General features: G+C 33.1%; 1 protein-coding gene across 1 annotated transcript in view; it reads right to left on the reverse strand.

Annotated features, from left to right (window-relative positions):
* LOC128987721 (inactive pancreatic lipase-related protein 1) overlaps window positions 1-25,458 on the reverse strand; it is a 35,174-nt gene that overhangs the window by 6,401 nt on the left and 3,315 nt on the right. Inside the window, exons 2-5 of the mRNA XM_054408719.1 lie at window positions 22,964-23,105; window positions 15,770-15,893; window positions 11,282-11,430; window positions 9,639-9,893 (exon numbers count right to left, since the gene is read on the reverse strand). Coding sequence (XP_054264694.1) covers window positions 9,639-9,893; window positions 11,282-11,430; window positions 15,770-15,893; window positions 22,964-23,030 — 595 coding nt within the window. The 5' untranslated portion in view covers window positions 23,031-23,105. The remainder of the gene's footprint in view (window positions 1-9,638; window positions 9,894-11,281; window positions 11,431-15,769; window positions 15,894-22,963; window positions 23,106-25,458) is intronic.

Below are 25,458 nucleotides of genomic sequence, written 5' to 3' on the forward strand. Positions count from 1 at the left end.
TAAAGCGGGATAAACTTGAATGAGTTCGCGAACCAGCACGATCGGACCATGGGACCGGGGCTTTACGGGGGGTTTTATGGGGTAAAAATTGGTTTTTCTCACTTTTGACCCTCAAAATACAAAATTTCCCGAATTCTCTTTAAACCTTTTTAAAGAGCTTAAAAAAACAAATAATTTAGTATATAGAAGTATTTTTGTTCGATTATTAGTAACGGAGAAAATTAAAAAAATGTTATTCTTATGGAGAATATTGTCAAATGTTGTAGTTTGCTTGTTTATGGATATATTTTGATCAAACTTGACAAATTTATTTATTTTGTACTTAGCTATCAATATTTTACTCAAAAACACACTTTATTAGTTTCCTTGTAGCAGCAAACCTAGGTACTCGTTAAACCTAATGTTATTTATATATATTTAACTGAAAATCAATTCAGACAAATGGAAATTCGCTTAGTCGGCAGGTTTGCTGCGGCGGGGGTATTTTTCAATTCAATGAAACCCATCGAGTACATTTATTTACTATTTGAGTTTGTGTAAACATAACCTCCAAGATGGATTTTGTTAGTATGGTTGTACAGTATCTTAAATTTGTGTATTTATTTATCGTTGTTTTGTGTAGCTATGACGGATCGTGTTAAAGTACGATTGTAACATTTATCGTTGTTTTGTGTAGCTATCATTTGTTTATTTGTTGTTTTTTTTTCTTTTATATGCCTCCGACGTGACGACAACAACACATATAGACATATAGAAATAAAGCGATTTGTTCCGTTACTATCTTCTGCAGTATTTTTGAAATCGCAGGTAAAACAGAGATAGGTCTTACCTGCTGTTTGGTTTTTGGCGCAGCAGCTTTAGGCAAAGGTTTCACGTACGCAATCTTCCAACTGTTAGCAAAAAATCCAGAGGCCAGGCTCATATTTGATGATTGTGTAATTACTCCTTATCCATATGGGCTAACAGATTTGATAATTTCTACATATACATCTTCAGCACCTAGAGCTTTTAATTTTATCGAGTTTATTGGCAATGTCCTAACACCTAGGTGTGTTTGGGTAATAATCGTATTATTTAAGTTAGAATCATATATAATATCAAGAATCAAGAAGATTTATTGTCATTGAAACACAAAAATACAGTGTATTTACAATCATCACAACTTAGATCTAAAACATTCAATATGCAATTATGTCATGTGAAATACATTTACAAATATACATACATTGTTATATAAGACTGTTAGAAAAAAATTGTTTAATAGATAATCAAACTTTTTACAGGACCCCAAGTCAGGATATATAATCTGGATATATTATATATCCCCAAGTACAAAAATGATATAAGAACAAAACCTCTTACCTCTCTGACCTCATATTGGATTTAGAAAACTGCAAATGTATGAAGTTAGAGCCAGAACAGACTAACAGGGGCACAAATATATTTTCTTTATGTTGTTGCAAGGGGAAGGTAAAATTAGCTCCTTATCAACATTCTGAGTTCATGAAAAATCAATAAGCAGTTTAAGTATTAAAAAGGCTTAAATATGATATACACCTTATATTAATTTACACACATGCGTTTCAATATTTCAACATAACTCAAAATAAAGGTCATTGTCATTTATTTACATAAATTTTTATGAAGCACAGGGTGTTTTTAAAAGAATGCCGGAATTTTAAACGGTCGTTGCTCGGGGACTATTCAAGATAATTAAACGATTTAAACGTCAAATTGAAGGAAAAAGAACAAAGTCTTTTCCTCATTCTTTGATACAATTTGGAATGATTTAATAAAATTCAGATTTTCATCAATCTTATATGAGCGTAAAACTGGCAAAGTCTGTACGATTAGGGTGATCGGTAGGTTTATCTGATCTCTTCAACGAATCCTTTTAGGCACAAAGACTCTATCTTTTACATAAAACATCATAAAGTGACCAATTTAGCTTTGTTCAACTGAAGACTTCGTCAGGCAATTGATTTATTTGGGTTTCTGATGCAGAATTGTCGGATTTCTTCGACTATGGCATTGCTTGTTTTTAGCTGGCCAGGTGAATGTCTTTTCAAAACACTACGGTGCTACAAAACTCATTAAACCAGCTTCAAGTTTCTTTATCATCAAGTAGATTTAAATTTATTTTAATTTAGTAATTGATATAAACTCTGCGAACCACAGATTACAATCTGTGCCTTCTGTTACGCCGTAAACGTCAAAATTTCCTCCCTTGCTACACGGGAAACAAAACTTAGTTGTTTTAACTTCAATTTGACAAATATTTAGTTACCTTGAATAGTACTCAATCAATCATTACTTAAAATCCCGGCATTCTTTTAAAAACACCCTGTATTTTCTGTGGACACCTGCCACATCTGTATCTTTCCACTCATATTGGTTATTCATCGTTTAAAAAGCGTCCTCAGCAATTACTGTTTTGTCGTTTGGCATTCACCCAGCCACAGATGTGTAATTATAATTAATTAATTATTGTCCAATGTTTCACTACATTTAAAAACTTTCTTGGCAATTTATAAAGAGTATTCGAATATCCATATATATGACACAAAACCAATAACAAGGATACAACTGGAAAAAGAATATACATATCTATTTAATATTTATATGTATATATGCGACATTTTCTTTTTGCCACCCTACACAGTGGTGAACACAACGTTGTAGGCTACCAGTTTTTCTTATCAATGTTGGAAGAAAACCAGTGGCTCTCTAAAGTGATAATCTAACTATTATAATTGTAAGAAAATTGCAATATAATAATAACATCTTAAATATAGTATTACTTTTCAAAATTAATCCAAAGAAAATCAAAATTACTGTGGCAAGTGTCATTTATGTGAATTAACCAGCTGTACATTATTTCAACAATGGACATGGACTTCCAGAACTTCAACCCTTGCCTCTACACAGATCCTGCCAACTCTTTGCAGTGTTAACATCTAGTACAGGTAAAACTCACCTAAGAAAACATAAAAATTAGTCCATTCATGAAACTTTCAGGAAACGTAGTAATTACCATTAGGTATTGGAATCTAAAGAGTCCCTAGTGATTATGGGGGTGGAAGTACCATTTTATGGGGTTTTAAGTTTATGGGGGTAGTGATTTTGAGAAAATTTTTATTTATGGGATCCAAGCAAGTGGGGTGTCGTTTTCTATGTTTCTTAGGATGCAGAATCGAAAAAGAACATAAAAAAAGCAATAAAACCGACAGTTTATCAGAAAAAGACTAATTTATGAAAAACTAATTATGACAAATTAATTAAGGTAAAATAATCCAGTTAATTAATATCAATCACCTATTACAAAATTGATCATGAGTCTGTGTCACATGTTAAAGTTGTGAGGAAAATTAACCAAGAAACTGGTAGTTACGACTCTTTAACCACCACGTGTCATATTGTTCATCAGCTACTGATGCATCATCACATTCCATGGAATCGTCAGGATCTCTAACTCCGTTCTTCTCCATCATCGTTTTGACTTAACACAGACAGCTTAGTAGTGGGGATGGGTAGCAGAAACATTTTTCAGTTTTGGCGACGATCCTGCAACTTAGGGTGAAGATAATATATAAGACCAAGTATGTAAAACCACCCAGACCCGAATTTTGAAGGACCTTGGTCGCCCGTAATGACGTCATCAATATGGCGCTCGTAAGAGGATGCTGGGTCGCTATGAATTGGTTATTATACCAAAATGCCTGAACCGATTTTAATGAAATTTGGCATACAAGTGCTTGAATACTATATCTAATCCCAGTTTGATAATGGTCGAGTTTGGTTTGGTCATTTCAAAATGGCGGCCGTTAATAATTAAAATATTTAAAAATTGTTTAATGTTTTGTTTTTTCAACTCTCTCCAGAAATCCGCAGCGATCTTTCATTTTCCTTGCAAATACAGGTTGCGATGCAATCTCTGCATTTCATGGAATAGGAAAAATACCCCCACCGCAGCAAACCTGCAGATTAAGTGAGTTTCCATTTGCCTGATTTGATTTTCAAATAAATTTATTTCAATAACATTAGTTTAATTAGTACCTAGGTTTGTTGCTACGGAGAGGATAATAAAGTGTGTTTTTTTTTTTATTAAAACATTATAGCTTAGGTCAAAATCAATAAATTTGCCAAGTTTTATCAAAATATATCCATAAACGAGTCAACTACTACAGTTTACTTATTCCCCATAAGAATAAAATGTGAATGATTAATTTACAATTTTTGAATTTTCTCGATAGGTAACCAATATTCGTACAAAACACTTCAATAAACAAAATTATTTGGTTTTTAAGGTATTCAAATTCATCATGGTATCCAAAATGGTTTAGAGAGAAATTGGAAAATGATATAACTTAGAGGGTTAAACATGAGAAAACCCAATTTTGACCCCATAAATCCCCCCAAAAACCCCGTTCCCATGGTCTGATCATGCTGGATTACGAACTCGTTAGAATCAATCCTAAGATTTGTTGTACTTTTCTATATTATATTACATCAAACTTTAACAGCGTTAATGACTGTAGACGTGTACTTTTTAAAGAACGTTACCACAACTTAAGTAATAACTCAAGGAAAAATTACCAAATGTTAACGAAATTTGGTAAAAACGTGTAAATCTACGTTTACTCGAACGAGTTCGCGAACCAGCATTATCGGAGCATGAGAACAGGGTGTTCTGGGGGATTTATGGGGTAATAATTGGGTTTTCTCATGTTTGCCCCTCTAAACGTAAAATTTTCAAATTTCTCTCTAAACTATTTTTAATACCCTGATTAGTTATTTTGCTAGTTTATAGTTATATTTTGATAAAACTTGGCGAATTTATTTAACCTATTCATATTTTAATAATAAAACAAACTTTATTACTCTCCCCGTAGCAGCAAACCTAGTTAACACTAAACTTGATGTTATTGAAATGGATTTAATTGAAAATCAAATCAGGCAAATGGAAACTCACTTAATCTGCAGGTTTGCTGTGGTTGGGGTATTTTGTCTATTCCATGAAATGCAGAGATGGCATCGCAACCTGTGATTGCAAGGAAAATGAAAGATCGCTGCGGATTTCTGGAGAGAGTTGAAAAAACAAAACATTAAACAATTTTTAATTATTTTAATTATTAACGGCCGCCATTTTGAAAGGACCTAACCACACTCGACCATTAACAAACTGGGATTAGATATAGTATTCAAGTACTTGTATGCCAAATTTCATTAAAATTGGTTCAAGCATTTTGGTATAGTAACCAATTCATAGCGACCCAGCATCCTCTTACGAGCGCCATATTGATGACGTCATTACGGGCGACCAAGGTCCTTCAAAATTCGGGTCTGGGTGGTTTTACATACTTGGTCTTATATATTATCTTCACCCTAAGTTGCAGGATCATCGCCAGAACTAAAATATGTTTCTGCTACCCATCCCCACTACTAAGCTGTGGAGAAGAACGAGTTAGAGACCCTGACGATTCCATGGAAGGTGATGATGCATCAGTAGCTGTTGAACAATATGACACGTGGTGGTTAAAGAGTCGTAACTACCAGTTTCTTGGTTAATTTTCCTCACAACTTTAACATGTGACACAGACTCATGATCAATTTTGTAATAGGTGATTGATATTAATTAACTGGATTATTTTACCTTAATTAATTTGTCATAATTAGTTTTTCATTAATAAATTAGTCTTTTTCTGATAAACTGTCGGTTTTATTGCTTTTATTATGTTCTTTTTCGATTCTGCATCCTAAGAAACATAGAAAACGACACCCCACTTGCTTGGATCCCATAAATAAATATTTTCTCAAAATCACTACCCCCATAAACTTAAAACCCCATAAAATGGTACTTCCACCCCCACAATCACTAGGGACTCTTCGGATTCCAATACCTAATGGTAATTACTACGTTTCCTGAAAGTTTCATGAATGGACTAATTTTTATGTTTTCTACTGGTTTTTTAATATAATTTTACCTGTACTAATCACTTTATAGGACATTGTGCTTGACTTAAATTAAATTCATCTCAAAGTGTAATCTAAATTTTAAATTGTTTTAAATCAAAAGTATTAGGGACAAGTGCCTTGAAAAGTACCAAATTTTAACCAACCCCTATTTTATTTATTGCATGTGGTACAAAGGTGAAGACAGAGACTCCAAATTGGTAACCATCATCCATCTCGTTTAAATCACTAACTAAGGACAAATCGTCATTGGACATTTTGAATCAGCATAGCCTAATAGGCCCAATTATAACTTAAACTCATCAAGATCTACATATTTCAAATTTAACCTTTATTCCAAATTTACACACACATATATTGTATACAGTACAGCATATGAGTTTGAACGAAGTGTGTATTGTCCTCTGGGGCTCTTAAAATGAAGATAAAAATCGGTTCCGGGTTTAGGTCTTACCATGAGATCTACGGTAATAGATTATTCCTTATTATGGGAATTTCGTTAAAAGTCTCAATTAGAGGTGACGGTATCCCTGGTTTTATGTAGTAGTACCTGGGAACCAAGCCATGACAGGGTAGTGGTATTAGTTTATTTCCATTGAACCCTCCATTCCCCCCCTACATTGAGTAATCTTCAGTGTAATCTTTGCTCAATAGTAACAACTGGTGTTTTCCCCTTTGCACTGCATTCGTAAATTTGCTCGTAAAACCTTGGTGAACATAACAACACACTACAACTTAAAATAGTTCTATTAGTCTATGGTCATGGTTACTTGGAAACCAATGAGGCCAATGTTAAAAATTATAGACTTTCAATTCAATTTTGTTGCGTAGTTAGTTTTTTGCTAGCAGTTTTAACTGCAGTAAACACGTTTTTAGGCCAGATATAAATTATTTATCAAATTAGAAGGAAATCGTATTAGCCGTTTTCGATATATAGAGGATTAACAACCATTAGTAATTGAACGGCGCAAAGCGAAGCTCTTATACTACTCTCCTCTTTTTGTTTTACAAATACCTCCTGAACAGCTGAAGCGATCTACACGAAATTTAGCACGATCATAGTAACCAACCATGGGAATGTATAAATCTTAAATGGTACAAATTGGACCACAGGGCTTTTCCCTACGTGATTTTTTTTTTTTTATTTAACATGGGCCTTATGGGTTCATTGGTTGCTATGACTTTATTTGCGAGATAACACTAAAAAGATAAACAAGAGTTGCCACATATGTTAGTCAAAGAATCGTTTAAAAAGTACATTACCGTATAAGACACAGAAAAAGGGAAGAACAATAAGATTAATATCATTGAGCATAATTTACTACAAAATGAAAACAACCAATAATTATGGTCGCCAGAATAAGGCTGAAACACCTTTGACTTTAAATAATCTAAATATCCATTACATTTTAACCAAATATAAGCCTACCATTGAGTTATATTTCCATTTAACTTGCAATTCCAAGTAGGCTTTCCATTTCAGTGAACTAGACTTACAATTAAGTAATGCAGACTTTGAATAGGTACTGCAATAATTAGGACTTCCATTACTATGAACCGGAGATACCACTGAGTTTAGATGCTGCAAGTAGACATTCCATTGACGTGAACCAGACGTAACATTGACTTAATATACTGCTAATCGGCACTCCGTTTATGGGAATCAAATTAACCATTTCTTTGGATCCTGCAAGTAGACAATTTATTTATGTGAACGATATGTACCATTGAGTTTGTATACTTCAAGTAAACAATTCGTTTAAGTGAACCCGACGTATCATTGACTTTGAATGCTGCAAATAGGCATCTTATTTATGTGAACCAAATGGACCATTGACATTGGATACTGCAAGTAAATTTCTCATTTTTGTGAAGCTGGCGTACTATTGATTTAGGATACTGCTACTGCAAATAGACATTTAATTTATGAGAACCAGATGACACATATATACTTTGAGGTAGACAATACATTTAATTGAACCAGACTTGCAATTGACTTTGAATAACGAAATTAGACATTGCATTCATTTGAAACAAAATATATACTAATGAGATTGGATACTGCAAGTATACATTTCATTTACGAGAAACATATGTAACATTGACTTTAGAAATTATTTGATTATTATGTCTGCTATCTGCTCAATATCCTTGACGAGGTTAAAGTACCTTTAGCATAGAAGTAAGAAGTATATCAATTAATTAATCTGTAAGTATATAACAAAATTACATAATCGTTTGACAGGCGACGTTAGGTATATGGATACAATGATGCGGCAAAGGCTGCTGACAGTATTACAGCGGAGCGGACAGCGCAGGAACTTGTGGCGCTGACTGTACTACACATTCCACTTGGAGATATGAGACTCGACTCAACTTTTGGAGTTATGACACTCTGCTTTAATTTTTACTTGGACTTATGAAACTTTGGAGTTATGATATCTTGGACTTATGAAACTTTGGAGTTATGATCACTTGCACTTATATTTTTCTTGGAGTAATGAAATTATCCCTTTTCGGGTACTTGTAGTTTTGAAACTTTGGATTAAATATAATTTGGAGTTATGATCTCTTGGACTTATGAAACTTTGGAGTTATGATCACTTGGAGTTATGAAACCTTGGAGTTATGAGATGATCCCCATAAATGTATTGCCAACGCCCTCATAGAATATTGAAACATTCTGCCAGATTTACTCGGGTTTTCTTATTCAGAAATTGGATTTCACCATGTAGGCCTATTTGTGCTTTAACTCTTGTTTAGTTTAGCGTAGTTTCATGTTGAATTTTATAAAAACACTTTTTGGATTGTTATTTTATTTATAAATGGACTAACAAATTATTTTTAAGAAAACTGAATATCCTCAATCACCAGACAAATCCTTATCCTTTCAAAACAAATAAATTATACATTTCAAGAATTACAAAAAATGTAAATTAGTTAAGTCTTATAGGGGAAATATTAAACTTTCCTGTTACTGTAATATAAATAGCACCATTAGTAATAACCCAATAATTCAACCCAACTAAGTCAAGGTTTTTGGGAACCTAGCAAGAACACTTTTACGTGTATGTCATACACACATGTTATATATTTTGCATTTCTTACAATCCTGTCCACATTATTTTGATAAGTTATAACCCATCTAACACAACGTTGCCTAAATCTAACGTATAATTACTCGTTACCATCCTTGACTGTGAAATAAAAATGTGATTTTAAACTATAGCACTCTGTAATTGGCTTATTGGCCAACGTTGTTTCGGAAAAAAAAAACTGGCTAGGTTGGCCCATGTAGGTGGAAGGACTATGTACTTTTCCAAAAGTCAACGGTACTAAACTGTAGGTTAAGAAAACTCTACTTCAACTTCAAATATATTTCGAAACAATATTTTCCCAATACAAGACCTTAATTATTTATAGTATACATAACTTAACTTACAACATAAAACCACAAACTAAATTCCAAAACTATCTCAAGATCCACGATACGTCATACGTATACTACCAAACCAAAAAATTGTCTGTCAAAAAAAAAATGTTATGTCTGTCAAAAATAAACTAAGGAGTTTTGGTATAAATCCTACCTTTGGCTAAAGAATAAGGTTTGCATTCATTTGGCCACATCCTCGACCGCCTTCTTTATCTGAACAAAATATACTCACCAGTTATCCTTCCCAGCTTCCCCTCCTGTACGAAGTTGGCGGTCAGCCCGGCAATGTGAGCTCCTATGCTGTACCCCATGAGGTGGAGTGAGTCTGGAGGTACTCCTCTGGGGTGGTACGCCAGGTACTCCACCATCTGGGCTATACACTGACCACAGAACCTTGGCGACCACTCCATTTGGCTTAGGCACGGCAGCTTGACTAGGGTGGAGTAGTCGACGATGATGATGTTGTAGTCGCCACGACGGAAATAGGCTGAAAAAAGGCGAAGGAATGTGTCAAGTGCTGTGAAAGATTTTTTTTAGGTTTGCAATCTATTTTACCTTGCATTTGTCCGTTCACATGGGCCACAGGGACATGTGCGTGGGAGGTATCCAGCAAAGCAAGGGTGAGTCGGTACAGTACTAGGGTGAGTCGGTACAGTACTAGGGTGAGTCGGTACAGTACTAGGGTGAGTCGGTACAGTACTAGGGTGAGTCGGTACAGTACTAGGGTGAGCTGTGCTGATGAAAAGTAGAGGAAGGTACCAAGATATGAACTCAATTTCCATGTACTTATATTCAATGAAGCTATTATTGATGTTACCTTATAATAACCTTATAGGTAAGCAACATTAGAAATTTGAGCACCACTGAGGTTAAATTTATCATCATTGGATTTACCTTCACAACCTGAGCTAATATTTTCTATTCACTGAGAAACATACATGTAATGTATTTTTTTTACAAACTATTCCTTATGGTATATCGTAATAAACCTCTCAAAACATATCTTGTTTTGTAATCTTTTTGGCTTTTTTGCCTGGATGATTATTGGGGACGTATTATTGGATCCCTTGTTCTCAATACAAATGTTTTCAGCATTCCACACTATGACTGTGAAAGGTGCATCCTTTTTTCAGCCACTCATAAAAATGTACATGTAGGGCCTACATTTCTCAGTCAAATTTTAAAAGATCTTGCAAGATTACTTAAATATTAGGTGACAATGGATGTATGTGGATGTATTTAGTATACAACACCACATGCACCCTTTGTCCAAGACCAATTTCCAATCATTGAAGACAGTTACTTAATTCCATAGTGAAACCATTCAAGGTCTTTTTAGTGTTAAGGTCTTAACCGCTTGAACAAAGATGTTTCCTAACTCTTGCTAAACGACCTTGAATGACGAGAAGAGTACGTATTCTTCTCTGTATGTTCTATAGTAACATCGTGATTGTTGATCATCATCAAACTACTACGTGATCTTTGTCCTTCAGTTCTCCTCGATTTGACAAACGTCGCATGATCCTAGATAACCTTCACCTCATATAATATTAGTATATAAAATACATGGTGCCTATGACATTTATCCAAGAGCTCAGCTCCTCTTCCACTTACCACGACCTATCAATCAATTTTTTGTTAACTCTAAAATATCTTCATTTATTAATAGTATTTTCTAGTCTCTTCCTCAGGAAAGTGAGCTGGTCTAGTGGTAGAGTGGGACACTTCGTTCCCTGAGGCCTCGGGTTCAAATCCCACCAGATCATCAATGGAATCTAAGTGATAGGCCAAGCAAGTATTTTGAACAACGACCCCGGGCTATGAAAAAGAGACCCTTCCCAACTTCATAGACTCCTACAGGATCAAAGCACTTACCATCCCGAAGGTCCGTGCTGGGAGCCAGGTTGCGACCCCCCTGGAACCCATGGATGATCACCTTCGTAGGATGTGCTGGGTTGAAATGACTCTGGTACAAGGAGTCGGGGTCCGTAGTGTCTAGGAGATCTGGGTTCTGCTGCGTGTACCTGCGAGTAATCGAGGAGCTATATAGTCTGTATGTAGAAACATGTCTTACCCTCCGTTTATCTGGTACTCACCCTGGCCTGGTACTCAAACCATTGGCTAGTCTACAGGTATGAGGAGGGTCAGGGGCCCGGTTCCATCATACAGACTATAGTTTGCATGTATAAAATGACAAGCTATTGGGAAACCAGTAGTAAAATATTATGTTTCAATCTCAATGATTTGTTCAACGTCAATGCAAAGGGGTTCCATCAAAAGTAAGCTAGATAGTAATTAATTTCAACATTTTCAACAAATAGTCCTGTTAATTATTTTTCTTGTGGTAACCGATGTAGAGTGTAAGATGTTCCAAATACAAGAATAATGAAAAATCATTAACAAATGTTCAACAAAAGAAATATTCACTATTTTTCAACATTACTGAAAAACGCTAAAGTCTTAGTTATTAACATCTTGGATATGCTATGTGGATCTCAATTATCCTATATTTTATAAACCAATCATCAGTATAACCTAGCCCTATTATGTATTTTTTACCTTAAAATTAGATTAATTTAAGTAAAAGCCAACTATTTGAACAACATATCTTTGGAAAACTTTGGAATGCCTTGCTTTAATTTTATTCCGTAGTTAAAACTATGTTCTGAAAATAATTTTCTTAACCCCACATCTAAATGCTTTAAGATAAAAAAAAACTAAACCACTAAAGTCAATTCAACTTTGTAAATTTGACATCTATCAAACAGTTAAATTCGCCCAAAACCACCAAAGCAACTAAATGTCTAAAAGGACACAATAATCTTATCACCCACCTAGTCATACAGTAGTTTCATTTCAATTTTCCCCGCTTAGGACAGTAGTATAGGTCAAACCTGAATTGTGAGCAAATAATGTGAAGTGAAAGGAAACCAAACCACAACTCTGATGCCAAGTTTAGAGTTTGCCTCTGATTTGAGCAGAAACCACAGTTCTGAATTGTGTCTTTGGAACGTGACCATGCAACGATCATGGACATGTATTGATCCATTCAACATTGATGCACAGCGTATATTGTGTTTAATTTTTACCAGGTTGAGATAGTATTTTAAAAATGTCAGTAATGATACATTTTGTGGTTAGATTAATATTTAAAAGTTAAGACGTTTGGGTTCGTAGTTTTTTCACTATTGTCCGTGAGATTTTTGGAGATTAATATTTAAAAGTTAAGACGTTTGGGTTCGTAGTTTTTTCACTATTGTCCGTGAGAATTTTGGAGATAGGTAAGTATTGTATTTGGAGAACTGATTATATTTACAAGCTTTAAAATCAACTTAAAGATTTATGGTAGGCCTACATAATAAAAGAATACCTCCTTTAATAGACTAAAACAGCGACGTTATGGTTCTTATATTAATTAATTTAAGTTTGTCTTGTAAGTGTATACTCTACATAATAACCTTAAAGAACCAACATAATAAGTAGTTTGGCACTATCAAAATTCAAGGAAATACGTATTTTTGTCTTCATTTCCTTTCCTTCTTTTCAATACGACTCTAAGGTTCTATTGGAATTTTTAGGATATACAGGGTGAGTTTCTACTGACCGTGTTAACTTCGCCAGTAGGTTCTACTCACTAAAAGGAACAAAAAAGTTCATATAAACCCATGTCCGATTTTCAACCGTTTGGCTGTAATAGGGGATTTTGTGTTTTTCTTATTTTATTAGACTTTGCTCCACAATTTATGTAATAAAAACTTAACCAATTACTTTAGAGAGTTATAGTTAAAATCATTGGAAAGAATATTAAATTTGCTATAAATCAAAGGTTTCATTCAAGAATTATACCATTACATAGTCCACGTTATATCCAAAATAAAGTAAAAATGTCATTAAATTAATTAATTAAGATAATTTTTATGAGCCTACTTTGATACAGAAACCTTCATCTATGCAATGTTGAAATGCATAAAAAACTTGGCCATTTAATAATCTTTCAAATGATATGCTATTCAATACTATCATTGATATAAACCAGTGAGAAAGTACTAATAAACTACAATAAAACACGGTCTACAGATTTTGTTTTGACACAGTTTTTACTGTTAATAATAATTACTGTATTCATCATGTTGGCATACTCTTGATTGGTAAAAGGCTCCATAGTTTAATAAATGTTGAAAAACTCTTAATTGAATTGGAAATATAAAGTTAAAACAGCAAATTACTCAACAAGGTATGTTTAAGCAGCTGAGTTATCTAGCTATAGATGACAAATCAATAAAAGCTGACTTAATCAAGCACAAGGTAAAACTAATTATACAGCATTTAAGAATCAAACACACTACATCTTTGAAAATGTGAAAAACCTTGAGTTTATACATTTTATTAATTCAGATAATTTTAATAAATATTTAAAAGTTAAAATAATGTACAAATCTTATCAGATTGTTCAATAAAATACAACATGGAGTATACAGTAATTATTATCAACAGTAAAACTGTGCAAAAACAAAATCTGTAAACCGTGTTTTATTGTAGTTTATTAGTAATTTCTCACTGGTTTATATCAATAATAGTATTGAATAGCATATCATTTGAAAGATTATTAAATGGCCAAGTTTTTTTATGCATTTCAACATTGCATAGATGAAGGTTTCTGTATCAAAGTAGGCTCATAAAAATTATCGTAATTAATTAATTTAATGACATTTTTACTTTATTTTGGATATAACGTGGACTATGTAATGGTATAATTCTTGAATGAAACCTTTGATTTATAGCAAATTTAATATTCTTTCCAATGATTTTAACTATAACTCTCTAAAGTAATTGGTTAAGTTTTTATTACATAAATTGTGGAGCAAAGTCTAATAAAATAAGAAAAACACAAAATCCCCTATTACAGCCAAACGGTTGAAAATCGGACATGGGTTTATATGAACTTTTTTGTTCCTTTTAGTGAGTAGAACCTACTGGCGAAGTTAACACGGTCAGTAGAAACTCACCCTGTATAAACTAAATTTATTTGCATTACAACTTGAATTTTCCTGTCCATTAGACATTTGTCAAACTAAACACAAAACTAGATTAAAGCAAGTACTAATAATAATTAACTGAACTACATCACAAACTATTAACTCATAATGTCACAGCTATGGATGTATTACAATACCACCAACACACCACTTCCTAATGCCTATAAACGTTCTATTCTAACATTCTCCACAATGTTTGATAAAGGAAATAGTGCCATAGCTATTGACAATATCATATACTGTACATTAAAATGCTGTGAAAATACTGTGAACCAGCTTCCACAGTCGCACTAGGTTTCTAACCTTCAAGAACTTCTAGTGGACTAGGAAAGACTACGAATTATATATAAAAAATATATACAAAATTACTGTTTTTGCATGATTTACACCTTTGTTGCAATGTGTTGTTTACGTCCGAGTCCGGAAATAAACGGACGTTCACGTCATCCGCGTAACTAGTGAAAGTAATGGAACCTTTCTCCACTTTCACTCTCCAAGGACAACAGCTGACCCTTGCGACCGAGTATTTTTACCAACTGGAGCTTATGAAACTGTCTCTTCTACTGGGCTTGTGTTACATAACATGAAGCTGCTCCTTCTAGTACTGCACTTCGCCTTGAAGTTAATTAAGGATTTCAGGCGTATTTGGTGAAACTCCTTTATCAGTTTATTGATGAAAATTGTCTAACAACATATTTCTTAAGGACTGATAACAACAACTGCTAAATTTGTTTTTGTTATTGTACAATCGTTTATTTTTTCTCAATTTACCCTGTTGCCAAGTCTCATATATTACGTGTTTACCACGATTGTGTAACTATTTTATTAGATACTTATAACGAAACTAGTTAGTGTTCTTTGCTAAACTACGATGATTATTCCACACTAAAATTGTATTTAAGCTATTGAATATGTATTCTTATTAAGCTGTGTATAACATCTATAACTTAAGTTAATTTCTAGTGAGTTTTTTAGGTAATGTTTTGTGTTTGTGTAAAAAGGACACTTAGACACATAAAATTTAGTAGTTTTCCCTACAAAACAAATATTAATTATGTGCATTCTAGACAACGAAATTAGCCCTAAGTTTGTCACTCAACGAATATTGCTTCTCTAGTAAAAACCTTTAGGTGGTTCAGCAAGCCAAATTTGCTTTCAAAACCTCATAGCACAAAATTACTGTCTTATCTTCCAAAGTAGATTCATAAATCTTCAAAGATTATTTCACAGTTTAGACCACAACTACTTGATTGGACCGTTTAGACGTTAATATCTTAACTGGTGAATATCAAAGTAATAAGTATTTAACTATAAAAAGTTTGCTTACCTGGTATATAAGAAGAACTGTATGCGGGGGTGGGGACAAGCGAAGGGTGGTTCTATACAAGAAGATGTGTTCCACAGGTCTCCAACATTACGAACACTGTTCAACTCATCCTGGGCCGCACATCCTGTGATAGGAAAGAAAATTATGAGAAAAAACTTATAAGAACTTATAGAGTTCTAGAAACATTCATAAAGCTATGATACAATAGTAAATGGTGAGTAACTTAACAAAAAAATAATTACAAAACCTAATATAAACATACACAAACCAACGTCAAAACAAAACTCAATATGATGTATGTTAAACTTGTAGTTTTAGTGCTCAAATTTTACTGAAAAAAGCTGAAAGTATTAAAAGTTTGTGAAGTTTTGGTAGATAGCCTAAACAGGGTTTCAAGGTTATATTTGTATCTTCTGACGGTTTAATAATTTTGTATCCATACATGTAAAAAAATAAAGTTATAACAACATATAAACTATCAAAACATTAAGTACTTTTGTACACTACAAAAATCATGTTTTTGCTTTAATTTGATGATAAACTAGTGTCATCCTTTTATGTTGTTGTGATGTCCCAGCGGGCTGAAAACCTCAGAGATGGGCTGTTTTAGATATTCTCTACATACTTATCGATTATCTTCATAAGGAGGTCAAATAAAAACTCAAAAGCATTCCAATAAAACAAGAAAACAACAAGCTGTCTAGTTTTTTGGGTCAACTGGTTTTGGAAACTATATTAATGACCTGTGAGGGAGGACAGGAAGTGACGTATGTAGGTCAAACAGAGGTCAACTACCCTGCCTCCTTGATCAGACCTCTAGACTTCCTTCAGTGAAGAACGGATCACGTAGGCATAGTCTTAGAGTAGACATACAAAATAAAAAATCTCTATATCGTTAACGAGGAATATTGATAAATCTTTCTAGAATTGTTGCAATTAGTAAAGCTTTAGTGCCAATAAGCCGATGTGCAGCATTGTACATGATAAAAAATGATGTAGGCTATGTAATAATGGTTACATTTAATTTTTCCCTCATTTTTTAGGTGTTGGCTTACGGATTAGGTATTATATCCTAGAGGTTAAATACCTCGTTGCCAATGTAATCCTTGGTCGTCTGAACAGTGTCCAGAAAAATCCAATGTTAAAATCCATTGGTGATTGGTGGGATTTGAACCCAAGACCTTGGGGACGAAAATCCTACCCTCAACAACTAGACCAGATCGTCCCCCAAGTGAATACATCTATAGATATACTATATTAAGTGCACAGCCGGTGATTCAACACTGATCACCTGATACTGTGAGGCTACAGTGCTCCACTTTTTCACTTCCTGTTTCAGTCAAGTCTACGTCACTGTCCCGATGACACATTATCCAAGATGTGAAAGTAAACAGCTGATCGGGGAAGTACATAACCGCTCAGGTAATTTAATATTATATTTCAAATATTGTTTGTAGAAATCGTTACAGGCATGTTTTTAACATTTAGGTTCTTTTCATTGAGTTTACATGAAATAGGCATTTTAACATTGTTTACGTTTATATATTACATAATGGTGCGTTTGATTCGATAATCCCTTATCGCTTTTAACAGTGACCTTGTTTTTAAATTAATTAACATCCAAATACTATCACAACGGTGTTTTTTTGTTTAATTAACTCTATTTAAGTTTCCGTATCTATCAGTGAAGCATACTAGAAACATAGCTTCTATATTTTATAACACATATATGCAGCAGAAGAGAAATCATTAATAGACCAAACAAAACATTAAAATGACCATATTTAGGTTGTAAATAAAAGTTCGAAGAAATTTAGTTTAAACTTCTAAAAAGTTTTATATTGAAGAGAGTAAATGTACAAAACCGATTTTTACTTTCTCTACGATTTTCTCTCCAAGAAGGATAGCTTTAAAGCTGATTCCTTTCTTCAATGTTAAAGATGAAAATTCATATAGAAACTTGTCCATTATGTTTGTTATTATTATTATCATCGTTATGAATTGAACTAGGCTGTCCCGCTATTATCTACATCTAACCATTTAAACCTGTTTCGCAATACTTGTTTACTAGTTGAACATTTTACAGGTTGGTAATAAGAATCACTAATGTCATCAAATCTCCGATCCTCGAATAAAATCGGAACGTAAACGTAAAAGGAGTTTTATAGTACAGTTGTATCGGTTCGTCACTCAGCTGTTAGGTTTTATTCGGTTGTTTACCATCCCGCATCTCATTTATACCCAAATTATTATTCCTTTAGTAAATTCTATTGCCCAAGGGTACATAATTAGATTGCGAAAGCACGATTACTGCAACAAAACCATATTTAGAATTATAAAAACACGCATTGCAATTTCAAGAAAATTGTAATTTCTTTGTGCAAAGCGTTAGTAATTGTATTCATTAAAACACATTGAGGCCAATGCCTCCACAATTTCGTCATCGGCACGCCTACAGCAGCACGCGAGCGACTGGAATCTAGAAGGCACTGGCTTCATTCCAGATTCGTCTGCATAATCTGTTATGTCACCGATGAATTAAAAAAGATAAATATGAAAATATTATGTAAATGTGTTTTGGGGGTTTCTAATTTTTGGAATTTTATCCTACTAATATTATAAATGAGAAAGTTTGGATGTATGGATGTATGTATGTTTGTGACAAGTAAACACGAAAAATACTGGTCGCATTGGGCTGAAATTTGGCATGATGATAGCTCACATTCCCGATTAACATATAGGCATATTCTTATCTCAAAAATCCTTTTGGGCTCCGCCCCAGTGGCTCTGCAGTTCCCCATGTTAACCTTATGAGTAGTCATATTTAAAGGGAATTAAAGAATTTAGCCAGCTGTTTCAACTAAAAGAGTCGGTTCTATGATATGCAAAAGCATTAAAAATGTATAAGATTTACCAACAGGGTGCAGCACTATTATTTTTTTTTCATTATTTATGAAAACAGCTAATTTGAACTAAGCAGCAACAAAAAACTGTGATACACAATGAGAACTGTCAAAGTAGGATTGTTTACAGTTATGTTTATGTTTTTAATTTCATGAATAATTTATGATATTTTGCGAATTTTTAATAATCTATCATTCTCTATTGTGTAGGTGAAGTAGTATAACATTATGGCTATGGCAGATGTGTAATACTATCGCATGCCGTAAATTTGAGGAAGCAAATTTTCTCAAACCGTGTTTTCTCACATCGCAAACGCAAAGATCGGGTATAACTGCAATAAACATTTTATACTTATTTGCCAAACCCGTACGAAGGACGGGTACTCTGCTAATAGCAATATATTTTGGGAACAACGTTAAAAAGAAAAGTTGTTAATGTTTCACGCTACGAGTAAAAATTATTTGTACATATTTTTTTCAGTTTTTTTATAATTAGTCTTAAAAATTATAGTTTCACGTCGATTGCTTATGAATATTTTTTCTGCTATGAAATCCTGTAAATTTGTCGTATGTCTATTATTAGTAATTATATGAAACTCTAAATTGTTTTATAATTTCTGCAAATACATTTTTGTTCCTATTTCATTTTAGGCTAATTAAAAAAACCTAGATAAAATATGTATATCTTTTGGGAACCAACAAAGATTATTTTTTTTACAATACCAAGTTAACCATTTTAATTTTGTTGTGCTTTCATGGAGTAACAAAATTATAAAGTATACTCTTCATCAACATGACAAGCTTATTACTAATTTATTTGTACTATGAAATTATCCTAATGAATTTCAATCACTCATTACATTATGAATGTATTTAATGAAAAAGAATGAAGAACAATAATTGTATTATTTAGCCACTATAAAATCAAGGTTTGGTACAGTTCAAGTTCAGATAAGCCATATCCACCATCTTGGGTTGATTAACATTACAGACTACTACAGTTATCACTAGCTTGCCTTGACGTTTTGCCTTGGCAAAAACTGTTAAGGTCACATTAAGTGTCTGGCATTTGTAAATTCGATGTGTTTCTTGACCCAGATTGCATTTGATACGAGGAAGCTTCCCTTTATCTGGTTAGGATAAGAATAAAAACCTAGTAATTTAAATGTAAAAAAAAAAAAACTATATCAGCATGAAGTTTACTTTTCGCTTAGGTTAGAGCATTTACTATAGATGAAGAGATTTAAAATGACAAAATTTTGAACTTATTTATAAAGGTAACATCGTACATATTAAGAAAGTCTTTCACTGCAATTAATAGGGAAGTCCGAGACACTTACCACTAGCACAATCCCAAATTTTAACATTGTTATTTTAAACATTTTTACATAATTTTATTAGTGTTTTAAAATATTTTTATCAGAGATTTTGTCTGCACAACAACAACAAAGTAGAAACAAATGCAAAAAATGTGTAGAATTTGTCATATTACGGAATACATTATACTTACGAATGATGTAATTATCCTGCATTTTAGGATATCATTACAAAGATAATTATGACAATTAAGGTCTAGGACGATTCGTGCTGAAGGTGAAAATGAGGTGCAGAAATAACAAGGCAACTACGCTAACGTCACGGAGTAGACTTTGTAGTAAATTACCTTGATTTTATGATCTCCTATTTTATGTTTTATATTTTATATTCAATCTACTTACTAAACGATTTTAACCAATTAATTCATTGTGACGTTTTAATTTCTTTAAATTAAAACCTACATATTTAATACGCTACATCGGATGCTTATACAAAAAACCAAGCGTCTATAAGGCAGACAAACCGGCTTTCGATTTTCAAAAATCATAACATATTGTTTTTACTTAGAGATCAATATTTTACGAATAGCCAGTTATCTTTAAAATGCAGTTATTTTTGTCATAAAAATGTTTGTACAACAGAAAGGGGTAAACTGTTACATTGGTATTTTTTTATGTACAGACTTTGTAACCAAAATAAATTTAATGGTTCCTAACCAACACATCCCTTTATACTTAGCTTATCCTTTTAACAAACAACATTTCATTCAATTTGACAAACTTTCTAAGTGAGGCCATCTCTTTTGCAATCTCCGACCTTGAGAATCAAATCACGTGAAGGATTTCCAACCGTTGACTAAATGATGGCTAACTTCTGGCAGGTCCTTATAACGGGGTGAAGGTCCTTAGAGCTTCGAGGCGACGTGACGACGTGTGACATTAACTAAACAAGTCAAGGACTGTCATCAAGTCCTGTCATTGGGTGACAAACCACCAGGATCGTCTTCACTTAGAAATATAAAATATGGAGGTTAAAATTATTTTAGATGTTGAATAAAATAAATAAGGTGAAATTTTGTTTGACTTAGCTGAGGCTACCCGTCGTGCGCCGTTCTATTTGTTTACAAATAAACAATTTTGGCAACCTAAAATTATATTTTTATAAAATTTGGCAAAAACCTTGGACATTTTTAACACTTACGACTTAAAAATTCATTTTATTATGCCAAAATTGAAAGGCGGCCGTTAAAATATTCAAATGGGCATTACGAAAATTCCGCAAACATCATAAACAATACTGCTTTGGATTGTTTCATTAAGTTTATTAATTGAAAGCCTCAAAGGACCATAACATGTATAACGTAATAAGAAATTAGCTACACCGAAAATACTATTTGGATTAAATGAAATACAAATGGTTCTATATGCTTTATAGAACCGGTTTTGTCATTTGCCGTCTCCAGAAGTTATACTACAAAGAATATCGCTTTATAATGAATATTCAGACAAGACAATCGTTTCTAGGAGACTAAATGGGAAAGATAAATTTGCTAGCTTTAAGGTCAATGACATTTCAATAAGAATTCTATTTTTATTCTATGAAGTATTTTAATAATATTTATTCTCTATAAGTTGTATAAGAGCACACTTCTAAGCACACCTTTAGTTATTTCGTTTCAAAATTGTATATTTACTATTCCATTAGTTTACTGGATTAGGTAACGTCACAATGAAAGTGTACAGTGATAAAAATGTTGTACTTTAGAATTGATTAATTCCCAAGCAAATAAAAACGTTATCAATTTCTTAAACTACACACAAAAGCTAACCATAGTAATTGAAATATGAACGTTAAGTGCAAATGGAGAAGTTTTATGGCTGGCACGTTTAATTGATTGAGCTTTCCCATGGTTTAAAATTATTCATACCGTATGAATATATTGTGTATACCACAGACTATAGAACAAATTAATGGTTTATTGTCTGGTTTTACACAAAAACATAGGCTGATTCTGCAGTCTTATTGGGGCTTTGTTTCTTAGAATTATCGTGAAAGAAGTTTTATAGAATGGGTTTCCTTAAGGACAATACAACAAAAATTACCCACGTGTTTTTCTGTAAAAATTACAAGTATATTTCTCGTCTATGAAGTGATGTTCAAAAATTGTTAAGTTTTTTTTTGAAACAGATGTTGGTATCACAACTAAACTAAAATTTTATGTAAAATATATAATTGTTTTAGGCTGGACATATAAGAGTTATTATTGTTCTCATCACATTTTTTTTTGTAAAAATTGTACTTCTAGTTTACAATTGGCTTTTGGATACTGAAATAGACATCCCTTATACGTGAACCAGCTGTAGCCAATTTATTCAATATCAATTTTGAATTAATTCAAATAGCACATAGTTGACTATGCACCCTTATTGAGTGCATTTCTTTCAAAAGTATATCATTGACTATTGGATACTGAAATATACATCCCTTATACGTGGACCAGTTGTAGCCAATTTATTCAATATCAATTTTGAATTCATTCAAATAGCACATAGTTTACTATGCACCCTTATTGAGTGCATTTCTTTCAAAACTACATCATTGGCTATTAGATACTGAAGTGGATATCCCATCTAAATGGACCAGGTGTTGCCAATTTTTTTAGTTGTGTAAGCCAGTCACGGAAAGCGCTAGTGTATAAAATTATAGGCTTTTTCTACCTTACTTTTTGTTGCTGACATAGATGGGTTTAATTTGTTTTTATAGTTCACAGTAAGTAGTTTTATTGTTAGACTTGTTAAAAAGTTTGTTTATTCGACAGAAATCAGTCTTTTTTATCAGCACAATCTTGCAGTGGCTCACATCAACTACGACGACTTTAATTTTTAAACTGGCATAACTTTAACATGGTGATGGAATTTAGCTTTGGAATGTGATATTAACTTATATTACTGGTAAAATATTCTAGTTCCCCTACCAGCCACCAGGAGCGCTGTCGATGTCACGACCGCCAGCCAGAAGCTTCTAGACTCTGGTAGGCCCATCTTATGATCATGGCAGCCCTATGCTCTTCTCCAAAGGTCATCTAGACTCCATCTTTGATAATACCACCCCTTTGTCTGCAACAATGAAAAATTCAATGTAATACTGTTCTCGTGAAACAAATACTAGAGCTATGTCTATTAGCGTTGACCTCATATCATAATATAGTATGAAGCCATTAGCCAATAATCAGTTATCAGTCATTGAGATGGAGACGCCACCAAGGTGATTATTTAAAAAAATATATAAGTGAAGGATGAGTGTAGAATAGAGTGAGATGCCTTGTGTAGCTTTGATGCTGACTAAGATCAGCTGTTTCATTAGTCACTAGTCAGGATCATTTATTTCAAGTCCAATGATCAGCAACAGCTGGGTTCAGTTTCGAACCATCAAAAAGGTCCTGGCTTTTCTCAAGGATCGAACCGATGATTTATTGATTGTTATAAATATTATATGCTATACAATCACAAAATACACAATTTCAAGCAGTTTTGTCAGGCAGTTTTTAAATTGATTATAAGATCTGCTGGATATAAACCGATGGTGGTGGGAATATTTTTAAAATAGTGATTTACAAGATTGTCTAGGTTCTGACAGTGTCATAATTTTTTAACAATCATATATTTTGTCTATTCTTGCGTATAGAAATTTTAATCATGAATTAAAGTAACGATTTGTAACTGCTTTCAAAATTTTGATTCGTTAGTGTTATAGTAGTCCATTTCTTGGCCTGAAAAATCATATAATTTCAATCAAAAATCATTTCAACAACCTTCCCAGCTGGTCCTTGACCTTGTCATGACTAACCGTGTGGTAATCCAGATTCTTTGAGACACCGTTACTATCTTAGTCATATGGGAAAGCCAGAGGTTAGTTCCAGTGAACAATTAGGTAAGACTGCCGGAAACGAACCAATGACCTAGTGTGCAGTTGGAGGTTAGACAGTTATAGAAAATAGAGTTCATATTATTATCGTAGTTATACTGTAATAAGAACATTGTTCAAGTATTTTTTTTGGAATTGGAAGCAAAAGGACAACACTTGGAAGATTTGCAAAAAATATAAAATTCCAATAACTTTTTCACATATTGTAAATAACTATTATTTGGTAGGTGAATTAGTGCGTAAAGTTGTTTGTGGCTGTATTTTTTATGCTTACTCATTCCTTTTCCAATATTAAATTAATAATCAAACTTTTGACGCGCCATACGAACTTGTGGTTTTATTTGTGACATCTTGGACATATATTCACACCAGAAAGCTGTGCAAGTTAAGAAGAACAGTACAAATCATCTAAGGAAGTAAAAAAAAACATCACTCTCTGTACAAACCAACCCAGAAGCAAAATGCCTGATACACTCATACGACCTTCGATTATTTAAAGATGAAAAACTATGATAGGGACGATTATGGCAATAATGTAGTCTACTGCTATAGCATTAGATCAGAAAGTGTATCTTCTATAGGATGACAGACATTTGATGAGTATCTATAAGAGAGAGCAGCGTCCGTGAAAGATAAGGATACTTCCCGTTGTTGCTACATGTATAATCATAATCACCCATTGCTGATGTAATACCTCCTGTCTAGAAGTACTCAAATCAAATAACAGATACAGGATTTTTTAACTAACACAACAATTACTACTGTGAGCCACTGTAATGACAAAACAAGATTATGTTGGTATCCCTGTCTCTTTACTTCATTGCCGATCAGCTGATATGCATTGTTGCATAGTTATCTAAGATGTTTAGTGTTATTGGGAATTTACCGTAAATAAGACTAGGACTGGTGTTTACGCAAGGTCAATTAAGAGTAATGAAGATCTGGGGTGTTTGTTTTCTACAGATCCGGTTTCCTTAAATATTTGAGAAGACAATAAATAAGTTGATTTAGGGATTTAGGCCTATTAGGTACTGGAATCACACCTGGGGCCCGTTTCATAATAAACTACAATTTACAAGCTGTCACTTGTAATTTATAATTTCCATTAGATTTGCTTTGGGCAATCAGCTGAATTACTAATAATATTAGTTTGTAGTTTATTATGAAACAGGCTCCTGGAGACTTAATTTCATGGCATAAAATTAAAGATTTTCTTTTAAAGTATTCTTCTATAAACATAATCTTTGAGCTTTCAAAAACACCATGTTGGGTTTTTTTACTATAAATTCCCAGTTACACCTCATAGATAACTTTGCAACAATGCATATCAGCTGTTCGGCAATAAAGAAAATCAAGCAGGGATACCAACATGTAATAACCAACACATACAAAAATTAATCATTTTGACTAACACAGTGTTTTGCACCCAGAAAGGACAAAGTTAAAGTGGAAAAAATACAGTGCTTACGAAGTGACAAGCTATAGATAAAATAGCTTTTTCCCAGAAGAAAAGATAGTTTAATTAAATAATTTTGCATATCCTAT

The sequence above is a fragment of the Macrosteles quadrilineatus genome, unplaced genomic scaffold, assembly GCF_028750875.1.
Source record: "Macrosteles quadrilineatus isolate MER2022 unplaced genomic scaffold, UCM_ALF_1.0 Scaffold_2__2_contigs__length_208266976, whole genome shotgun sequence".
NCBI lineage: Eukaryota > Metazoa > Arthropoda > Insecta > Hemiptera > Cicadellidae > Macrosteles > Macrosteles quadrilineatus.